This window comes from Lipotes vexillifer, unplaced genomic scaffold (assembly GCF_000442215.2).
Source record: "Lipotes vexillifer unplaced genomic scaffold, Lipotes_vexillifer_v1.1 scaffold1004, whole genome shotgun sequence".
Lineage (NCBI taxonomy): Eukaryota > Metazoa > Chordata > Mammalia > Artiodactyla > Lipotidae > Lipotes > Lipotes vexillifer.
This window is the reverse complement of record NW_006793064.1, coordinates 431,517-442,594: the sequence shown is the minus strand read 5'-3', so window position 1 is coordinate 442,594 and position 11,078 is coordinate 431,517. Positions and strand designations below refer to the sequence as shown.

At 58.5% G+C, this 11,078-nt stretch overlaps 1 protein-coding gene across 1 annotated transcript in view; it reads right to left on the bottom strand.

The window, feature by feature from the left end:
- Positions 1 to 11,078, bottom strand: part of GNAI2 (G protein subunit alpha i2) — a 20,638-nt gene that overhangs the window by 5,376 nt on the left and 4,184 nt on the right. The window contains 3 exon segments of the mRNA XM_007466227.1: positions 1 to 4; positions 7 to 37; positions 724 to 766. The exon segment at positions 1 to 4 is cut by the window's left edge and continues 122 nt beyond it. Coding sequence (XP_007466289.1) covers positions 1 to 4; positions 7 to 37; positions 724 to 766 — 78 coding nt within the window.

The following is an 11,078-nucleotide window of genomic DNA, read 5'->3' as shown; positions in this document are numbered from 1 at the left end:
GCATTCCTCCTCTGAGTAGCCATCCTCATGGATGATCCTGGCAGCCAGGAGTCAGGGGTTAGGGTGTGCAGGGCACAGGGACCTCACATGGCTGCCTGGGGCTGCTGGGGCCTGGAGAGACCTACTTCAGAAAGGAGGAAACTGGACTTCCCTGGTGGCGCAGTGGTTAAGAATCTGCCTGCCAATGCAGGGGACACGAGTTCGAGCCCTGGTCCGGGAAGATCCCACATGCTGCAGAGCAACTAAGCTCGTGCGCCACAACTACTGAAGCCCGCGTGCCGCAACTACTGAAGCCCGCGTGCCGCAACTACTGAAGCCCGCGTGCCGCAACTACTGAAGCCCACGTCACCTAGAGCCTGTGCTCAGCAACAAGAGAAGCTACCGCAATGAGTAACCCATGCACTTCAATGAAGAGTGGCCCCCACTCGCCACAACCAGAGAAAGCCCGTGTGCAGCAACGGAGACCCAATGCAGCCAAAAATAAAATATAATATTTTATATATATAATAAATATAAATAATAAATTTAAAAAAAAAAAAGAAAGGGGGAAACTGCCTCTAAACCACTGGGACCTGAGGATGGATGCTGCCTCTGGGAAGGTCCTGGACCTGGCTAACACGGCTGGGCCTATACTTGGGCTGGGTATCCTGGACCCAGTACAGGCCCAGAGGAAGAAGAGGGGAAATCAAGGTTTGGAGGCTGCCTCCTGCCCGCAGCACTTACTTCATCTGCTTGACAATGGTGCTCTTCCCTGACTCCCCAGCACCTGGAACAAAGGGTACAGTTGGTCAGGGAGCAGGCCCAGTGGGGTTACAGAGGTAAGCCAGCCACGTGGCCTAGAGGCAGAACTCACCCTCCCCATCAATTGCACAGTGAGATGGAGGCAGTCGGGCCTGGTGGGCAGCAGAGCTACCAGGGGTGCAGCTGGCAAGGCCACAGGGGTGAAGGCAACCTCGGCCACCTGGATCCCACGGTGGACTCACTCCAGGCCTTCGCTTCCCACAAGGTCCATTGCCCACCATGGCTCCCCACTGCCCTGGTTGAGTTCAGGGGCTTCGGCTGGAGACTTGAGGCTCAGGAGTCACCCTGTCATCCTCACACATGCAGGCTTGCCACTCTGCGGCTAGTGCTCCCCAACATGGTGCCTGGGCACAGCTAGCAGAGGAGCCCTGCTCACTCCAGCGGGGCAGCAGCCTTCTCTCCCTCCACTCTGAGCCGCAGCTGCCAAGGGGCCTGGATCCGGGCATGGCGTCATACCCCTGCCTCCCAGACATGGACCCAAGGCCCAGCGCCCTGCTCACTGGGCCCATGTCTGCTCTGAGCAGGTAGAGAACAGGACTTGGGAAACATGCAGTGTCAACACACACACACACACACACACACACACCCTACCTCTCGAGATGCTTCCCTGGCAGAGCCCCATCCTGTATTTCTCTTTGGCCATTGCTGAGGGATTTGCTGGCTCTCTCTCTTGTGACTGTCATAGCAGCCCCAGAGATAGGTACTGTTTCTCCCATTTTACAGACAAGGACACTGAGGCTCAGAAAATTAAAGTCTTGGCCCAAGATCATGTAGCCAGGATTCAGAAAGGCAGGGAGACATGTATGACGATGATGCCTGGCCTGCCCAGCCCTTCTCAAAATGTGGCTCAGATGCTGCAGGACGATGCCTTGGGAGCGTGTTTTTTTTTTTTTTTTGTCTTTTTAAAAGCAGATTTCCAGGCCCCATCCCAGACACAGAGCCAGATCTCGAGGGGTGCAGGCCAGAAATCTGCATTCCCCAGGGAGTCTGCAGGGAAGTGTGAGACCACTCAACTCCTGGCTGGGGGATGGAGGGGGTGGAGGCAGGGTCCCACCTCTTCCCTTTGCGGCTCGCTCCCTGTCCTGAGCTCCAAGTACAGCGCACCTCAGCTTGGCCTGGCTTACCCTCCCACCCTTTGCCCAGACTGTTTGCTCTGCCCCATCACCACCAGGCATCTCCTCTTGCCAGCTCCAGGCCTTTGCCCATGCAGTTTTCTTTGCTGGGCACAACTGCCCCATGCCCCACCTACGTGTGTCCCAAGCCTCCTGATCACTGTGGCAGGTCTGTCCCTCTGAGCAGGTCAGCAGGGTGTGTGGTGGGGTCTGTGGGGAAGTCACACTTGAGAACTCTGGCCCCCATATCCCTCAGGGTTGGTTAAGACAACCTCAGAGGATGAAGGGGCTAACACACAAACTACCACGAGCAGCAATAACATCAGCAATGATGATCACGGCCGAGCTGTGAATAGTGCCCCCTACGTGTCAGATGCTATTCTACACCTACCACACCCACTAAGTAACCTCACAACAAGCCCCGGGGGGCAGCTCTACTCTCACCCCCCACCTCGCAAATGAGGAAACTGAGGGACTTCCCTGGCAGGCCAGTGGTTAAGACTCTGTGCTTCCAATGCAGGGGGCACGGGTTCGATCCCTGGTCGGAGAACTAAGATCCCGCAAGCCACAGGGCGTGGTCAAAAACTATTTAGAAATTTTTTTAAAATTTTTAAAAAAAGGAAACTGAGAGAGGCTGCTGTCACACGGTTATAGCCCCTCTGCAGGTGGCCCACCCTGCAGTGTTGCATGCCTGGTACTGTTGCTGGGCCACAAAGTCCCTGCCACTGTGTTTACTTCCCAGGCAGACACCGGTCTGAGTCTCTGCAGTGCCCTCCAAGAAGCAGCAGACCCTGCTGAGGCCCCTGCCTGCATCCCCCCTACCTCCCACCCCAGATCCACATTGACCAGGAGCAAACTGAGGTGCAGCTGCAGCCTTCACAGCTGTGAGCCTGGGCATGTCCACAACCCAGGGGCCTCCCTGAGAAAGGCCTCACAAACGCCACCAGCTGCCTGGAATCACTGGGCTTGACTGTCCCAGGCCTGCTTCCCAGGATAGGGGAACACTGGGGATGGCACAAATGGGCAGGCTCTGGGCAGGCTGGGGCACGAGCCCCTCTATCGGTCCGGCCCCTGGGCACTGGAGGCCCCAGCCCCAGTGCATTCCTCTGGGTGTGGGCTCTGGTCAGTGGCAGCAACCCTCCCTTTCCCTTGGGCTGTGCATGGCAGGGGAACAGCTAGGACCCCTCACACTAACACTTCCCACCTGCAGAGTGGGGACATGGGGAGAGGGCCTGGGAAGGCCTGATGGTGATGCCTATTCACTGAGGCCCTTTCCCCGGGGCCCAGAATATCCATGGGGCAGGGAGGACAGCACTGGACTGGCTAACCACGAGGGCCAGGTGACTGCCTGGCTGTCCTTCCCACCTAGTCACTTGCTCCCACAGAGCAGGAGGGAGGGAGCACATCCTGGAGCAAAGGAAGACCCAGGAGCCACAAATCTCAGCCAGTGCAAGAGTGGAGGCCAAGGATACAAAGTGATGGGTCAGATCGATCATGCTGTCCCCAGCCAGGCGAACTGAGATTCAGAGCGGGTAGATCTCCAGGGCATAGGGGACCACAGGTGAGGGTGACTTTGGGACCACCGTCCACCTGAGGCACCAGTCTCCTTGTCTGGCCCTTTGATTACTCTCTTAGTAAAGGGTGTGGGCCACTCCATGACCCTGCCCAGAGATGGGGATGACAGCACAAACTTGCTTTGCATCTGATTTTCCTAGCCGCTGCAGACCTGGCAGACACTGAGGTTCCCTTCCCTGTCCCCTTCGAGCCTCAATCTCCCTTTCTCTCCCTTTAAAGAGTGAGGAGGACATTCTCTGCCCCCAGCAGGGGTCATTGCAGAACAACTCCCATTTGACAGGTGGACAAACGAAGGTCATGGAGCCCCCATCCCTGGACTCAAAGCAGTCCCGTTGTCCTTCCAGCAGCTGTGACTCAAGAGGGAAGGAGTTAAGTGGCAGGACAAGGGTGTGATGCTGGCAGCCAAGCAGAAAGCAGGGGAGAACACCAGGACAGGATCAGAGGCATGGCCCAGGAGCAGCTACAGCAGATCAAGGGACAGAGGTGGGTGGGGCCACAGTATGATATCCAGGTGGACACCCTGGTTCTCGGGCAGCCCACAAGCTAGATGCCCCAGGAACTCCTTTTCCATCGGGACCTGATGATGTTCCCCTGTTAGATAGGCTGGTACCTGGAGCGGAGTTTGCTTGTACCTTGCTAATCCTGGGCACCCAGTTCTCCCCACCCAGCCCTGCACCTTCCCTTCAGAGAAGGGGGCTTCACTAGCTGGATCCGGATTGCTGCAAAGGTGCTGGGTGGGGGGAACTCAGCCAGTAGAAGGTGCCAGGAGTCTCCTACCCACAGCTGGCCCACCAGGCGTTCCTTCTCCAGCTGAGACCAGAGGGACCCACAGAGGATCCCTGGGGTGCCCTCAGTGTTCCCACTGGGCCATACCTCTTCCCACCGAGGAAGAAACCTCTGCAGCCCTTGCCCTGGGGCGCAGCTGCTGGGCCCCCAGCGGGCAGGCAGTAATTGCCGAGATGTGCTGGGCGACAGCGGCTGCTCTGCATTAGAACATCTGCTTCCACTCTGGGAGCGCTGGGCCCCAACGGAGGAGGGAACAGATGGGGGAAGGGAGAAACAACGGCTCCACCTGCCTGAACAAGGCCAGCAGGGCCTCTGCAGCAGAGACAGGGCCACTGGTCCAATGGCTTGATGCTGATCCCAAGCCCCAACATCAGGTCTCTGCTGTTGTCTATCTTGAACCCTCTACCTCCCAGACAAGGCTTTGTCCTGCAGGGAGGCCCTGACATGCCGCTTTCCTCTCTGGCCCCACTTTCCCTTCTGCAGAAGCTGTGAAGCCTCGAGTGGCCAGCAGGCCCATCTCTCACTTTCAGATCCTCTCCCAGAGGGAGGTCCAGACCTGCCAGAGCCCTGGTGTCCACCCCGATTCTCCCTGAGATCTCCAAGAGCTGCAGTCCTATCCTGCCCTTCCTCTGGCACCTCATCTGTGAAACAGGATACCACCATTATCTCGTCCAAGGAGACGGGTGAGTGCCCGGCACACGGTGAGCATTCAGATCAAAGTTATTACCACTATTTCTTTTACCCTTTGGAAGATGACAGATTTCCCCAAACCTCTCATTTCCTGCAACCCACAGTGACCACGCTGCATAGGTCACTGCAACCGCAGCCTGCAGAGGGGCCTGCTGTGACCATCTCATTTTGAAGGCGAGTTTCTGAGGCTTTCAGACAAAGCACAGCACAGGGCAATGACCCAGTGGCTAAGAGGCTGACTCAGCAGTGGTGGTTCCCTGGCGGGACTTGTGTAACCTGGGACCAGAGTTAGAGCCACTCACTCCTTTGCTGGCTTTTTGCTCTTAGTTGTCACTTCCCTTCACAACCCGGCACTTCTCCACAGCGGGGTACTCCTTCCCGCCCAGCAGCCTCACGGCAGACACTGCTCACTGGCTCTCCTCACCCAGAAGGCTGGGCAGGCTGGGTAACAGGCCTCCCCGCCGAGGCTTTTGTGCTGGTGGGCTCCCCTGGAACATGTGGGGCTTGGGAGAGCGGCCAACTGACGTGGCAGGCCTGAGGGCAGAGATTCTCAGAAGCGGCAGTGGCTGGGACCACAGGGTAGACGGGCAGCAGCCCAGCTCAAAACCCACAGCACGGGCCCGCCCCCTAGCCCCCACCGCCCCCCTCCCAATCCCCTCCCCTAGCCTACCCTGGGGGGGCACTGGGGGAAGGTAGGGGTGAGCCCTGGGAAGCCCACCCCGAAGACAGCCCTGGCACCACCTCCCACGGTCATCCCAGGAAGGTGCCACGTCTCCAGCGCAGCCTGCGGTTCTGGGGCCCCATAGCTCCCGCCCCTCCCCTGCAGCCTTAGGGTCCCGCCCCGCCACCACCAGGGGGAGCCCGTCGGCCAGAGGCCCGGTGGAGGAGGTGGGGGTTGGGCGGCGCAGAGGAGCGATGGTTTCTGGAAAGCAGCCGCGGCTAGGGGCAGCTGGGGGAGGTGCCGCAGCCACGGCCCCCTCCCGAGCCTGGGAAGCCCTCGGCCGCAGAGACGCGGCACGCCAGGGAACAATGGAGACGGCAGGGAGGGGCAGAGGGCCCCGCCAGACAAAGGCCCTCCAAGCCCCGCCCCTGGCGTCTCTTCCTTCCTCCAGGTGCTGCTCTTTGGCCCCCTCACTCCCTCCAAGGAGTCTGGCACTGTGAGGGGCCGGGCAGTGGGTCTTGGATGGACCCTGTGACACCCCCACCCACGTGCGTGGCCTTGGCTTCCTCCAGGTGCCCCAACAAACCCGGAACCTCCCTCCCTCCAGTCTCTGCCACTTGGGAAGCCTCCAGCGGCTTCCACGGCTTCATGATGCCCATCAGGGAAGCACCAACAACCAGGGCCTGGCCTGCTACTGCCAAGTCAGAGCTCTCTGTGCAAGGGAAATAGGCCTCGGGTTCTGCCAAACATGGAGAGGGCTTTCCAGGGCAGGGCTGTGTCTCCCTCAGTGGGGCCCTGCCCACTGTACACAGGGAAACCGAGGCACCGCGTAAGGAAGGCCACCCTGGAGGAGAGAAGGCCCTGAGACCTGTGCACTGTTGGCCACTCAGGCTACAGGTCTCACCCTCCACAGGAGCCAGGCGGTGCTGGACAGGGCCCAGGTCATACAAGGAGCCAGGCCATTGGCACACACCCCTCTTCTTGAGGCTTCTTCATTTAAGGAATCGCTTTGCTGTTTTCAAAGAATCTGAATAACCCCTACCTTTCTTCCTGATTCATTGTGGTAGACCCTGGGTGAGATGCCCATGCCTGGGCCTCAGTGTCCCCATCCATGAAATGTACCCCTCAGGGGAGTGTGCCAAGCCCAACGCCTGCCCTGAGCAGCCTCCCTTGGGTCCTCACACCCACCCCAAACTGTCCAGCCCAAGCGGGCAGTTTGCCTATGTGCTCACAAGCCATGGACCGTGCTGAGAATCAAGACATCACAGGTCCCAGCACTGGACACAGAGAGAGGAGAGGACAGCCTGAGGTCACACAGTGAGGAAGACGGGGGAGTGGGCGCTCTGGGCCCCGAAGTCTTGACTGGCCATGAGGATGCATGTTCTCAGCTTTGTGTGTGGCCTCATGGCCCACCGACGCCTTGATGCTTCTGCTGCTTCTGCTCTAGCTCTCCTAAGGCTCTTAGGCTCCTCAGTTCCCTAGGGCCTGGCCTGACAACCCAGAGCAAAACCTGGGAACCTCCGTGGGGGAAGGCAAGGCAAGAAAACTTGGATTTTGGAGGCCAAGTAGCATGAGGACCAGCCTCACCACGTCTCATGCTGTAGCCAGCCCACACCACAGACATATCAGTCTCCACACAGTACCGTACACAGGCTTTGCTCTTAGTGGGGACCCTCTGCTGAAACACTCTTCCCTGCTCCTCATCTGGACAACTCCCAGTCTTCAGACCAGGCTCAGGGGCCCCCATGCTGGACTCTGACAGCCTCTGAGCTTTCCTCAGGCCTGGTCTCAGTCCAAGCCTGGGTGCTGTGGGAAGCACAAGCGTAATGTTAGGGGAAGAGCGAAGCGCTAAGCTGCCTGACTGTGACCTAAGTATTCCTGTGAGGGGACATGGACCAGAGGTATTAGGACGAGGTCACCCCATGGCCACACAGCAGATTTCTGGCTTTAAGCAGGAAAAAGATTCACGCACAGAGTCTTGGGTCCCATCCTCCTGGGCAGATGGTCCCCTTTCAATCTCCTAAAAGAAGAATTGAGGCCCCCCCAGGCATATGCAGAACACATGAGCACCCAGAGCATCTGCCTGTCATCCTGACTGAGCAGTTCTTGCCAACTGGGCACAGGCTCCTGAGGGGTGACAATAGTTGGGGGCAGGTGCTCAGGGTCACTACCTGGGTCGCATTTTGGTGTCTCCACTTATTGGGTAAGTCACATGATGTCCCGGACCCTCCGTTTCTGCATCAGTGAAATGGACGTAATGTCAGTCCCAGCCTCGCAGGGTTAAATACGATGAGACCAGGCCTACACGATAGTCATCAATCAGAGGCAGGTGCTGTTATCGCCAGAGGGGAAACTGAGGCCCAGTGAAGGCACCCCCAGGCCCAGTGAGTAGTGGGGTGGGGGGAATCCTTAGGCTGGATCAAGGGCCCTCTGTCTACCCCCAGGCAGGGGAAACCCAGAGTGAGCTAATCCCGGGGCTGCTGCTCTATTTCCGGGTATTCATCTGGGCCTGCAGCCGGCCTTCCGGCTTTGGAGGGCAATGGCTGCTCAGGAACACAGAAGCAGCCCTCTGCTTTCCTGCTAGCCCCCCTGCCGGTGTCCCTCTCCCAGCCACCACTTCCTGTGGTCAAAGGAGGGGCCTGGCTGGAATCCTTCTCAGAGGCGCCACCTTTTCTGAAATCTTGGGCCCAGTGGTTGCTGGGACAGGACAAGGGACAGAGCTGTCTAGATTGACTCCAACCCAGTGACTACCAGTAGGGCTGCCCACAGGGATATGCAGATGAGCCTGCACAGGTGGGGCTCACCTTCTAAATCCCCCAGTTGAGCTGGCTCACACTCCCCACCCCAGTGCAGAGTGTGAGCAGTTCTCTAGCCTCTTCCCCTTTTGGGCTCCTCCTCCTCCAGCTGCTTCCTCCTTTTCCTCTGGTGTGGACACCACTTCCCTGAGAGGCCCAGCCCTGCCATGCAGACTTCACTGCCCCTCCTCCAGCCCGGGGCACAGTAGGTGCTGCCATCAACACCCCCTCTGGATATTCTGAGGCTGTAGCAACCTTGGCACCCCGGAATGCTCCGAGCCATAAGGACACCTTCTCAACAAGCCTTATAGGATCCCACCTCTAGGCTTTGGTTCAAACTGGCCTGGCATTTACTGCCAAGCCTTGGAAGTGTACCCAGAAGGCCAACACTGAAGGTCCAGCCCAGTTTAGGGAATGTGTGGTTATTCCAGGGAGATTATTCCTCCAACCACCAAGAAGACCATAGCCCCAAAAGCAGCATCGGGGTGAGGGTAGAGTGTTTGGGGTTTAGTAAGAACAAGAGCTACAGGCTAGAGAGGCTGGGTGGGGCTGGGCAGAGGGGGCCCCACCCTGCACCTGTGGCTGAGGGAGGGGCTGCCTGAGAGCAGCAGGTAGTAGGGCCACCATCAAAGGGCCTAGTCCTTACCCTCCCCAGGGCATTCTTAGGCAGGCCCATCAGCTGTGGCCTGGCCAGAACCTGTTAACTCCTTTCCCCCACTGAACTTTTAGGTTAGGACTCCTGCCCTGAGATACTGGGAAGGTGAGATAGAAGCTGGCCTGCACCCTGCCCCCATCCTGCTGGGGAGACAGCACTTAGGCTCTGGGTCGGACTGTCTCGTCCTCTGCTGGAGATGTGGTGAGGCAAGGCCCTGGTCCCTCAGAGGCTAAGGGCTTATGTGGACAAAGCTTCCTCCATCCTGTTCCTGCCAAAAGAATGGGTGGCTTCTAGTGATAGAGACGGAGAGAGACACATCTAGGGACTTAGATCAAGGGCAGGGTGTACAGGACCAGTGTGCCTGCCTCTGGCCCAAGCTGTCCCAAGTGCCAGCCCCTACTCTGCTGGAGCCTAGGGACCTCACTGGGATCCCATCAGGCCCCACCCCCAGCTACCTGCTATCACTTGCTGGGCAACTGGGCAACATTTGCAGGCCTGGGTATCGATGATGTTACCCAGTGACCCTGCAGCTCAGGCCAGCCCAGGGTCAACCCAAAGAGGTCCTTGACCATGCCAGTCCCCATCTGGCAGCCTAGGCTCCAAGTCAAGCACAGTGGGTGGCTTAACGCTGCCTCAGGGCCTGGCATGGAAGCCTGAGCTCCCCAACTGGCTTGACTTCCACCTCTGGCCACAGTGGCAGGCATTCCCTCTGTCCTTACCACCCGCTCTGACCTCTGTCTGGGGTTCTCCAACCCCCAACCCTCCTGGGATACCCTCAGCTGAGCTCCAGTGTCACTTCCTTTGCAAAACCGCCCTTATTCACCCAGTCTCCCAGCTCAGGGGTATCACTTGAAGGAGCCCGTTTCACTCCTATCCTAGAGGTACAACTTTTCATGTTGGCTGCACCAACATTGGAGTCATGGGCAGGGGCTGAGCCCAGGGGGCCTGAGCAGGACCTAGGCAGAGGGGGTCAGAAATGGCTTAGACCCCTACTCACTCCCTCACTTGGGAGCCCCAGCAGTGCACTACCGACTCAGGAAGACAAAGCCTGGCTTAGCCTGGGGGAGGGGTGGGAAGAAGAGACTCTGAGGCTCAAGCTGCCCCGCCCCCCATTCAAGTGCTAATGAATCCAGCCTGAAGGCGGTATAGCAGGATAGCGGAATGGTGGGATGGTGAAGGCCATGGGGAGAATAGGGAGGCTGGAGGCTAGCCTGGGTACCAGCCCACGTGGTACCCAAGGCCCTGACACACCCCCAACCCTAGACCCCCAGGAAGGTGGCTCAGTCCCCAGAGGTTGGGCCTAAGGTCCCCAGGACAGTGTGTCACTCCAGATGGCACCCAATGTCTGCAAGCCTCAGTCTCCCGCTTGCTGTGAGCAGCTGCCTAAGGGAAAGGGAGGGGGTTCCCAGGGGCTCCATACCATAGCCAGGCAGCCTCCAGGCTGGGGAGATCCCTCCCCACCAAACTCTCAGCTCTGCAGGAGTCAGCAGAGGGTCCCCCACCTGTTTTCACACCCCCAGACTTTGGTGTACTGTCCCCACAACACCTGTGGCTGTAGGCAGGCACCGCGTCCCAGGTTATGGATTGAGAGCAGGTCACCTACTAGGATTTCACCTGTCACTGGGTTTCTCAGCCAGTACACTAGGTGGAGCTGGGATTTGAACCTAGGTCTGTGTGACCCCAAGAGCCAGTCTAAGGAGGGTGAGCCCTCCTCCCCACAGGCCAGGAAACACCCACCCAAAGGCCTGGGAACCAAGTTGGTCCCTCTGCCCCCAATGCCTGACCCTGGCAAATGTTGCTAATTTTTCAAGGCCACCCAGAGGACCCCTTCTCCAGGAAGCAACGCCCCTGCATTCATAGGCATTATTAGACTCCACCCATTACCTAGCCAGCCAGGATCCTGGGCTAGCCCTTCCCACTAACTCCAGCTACACCAAGCCCCAAGCAGCAGCCCCAGAATTATTTATCCCTGTTCACGGTTGTTCGCAATAGTTTCACTCTTT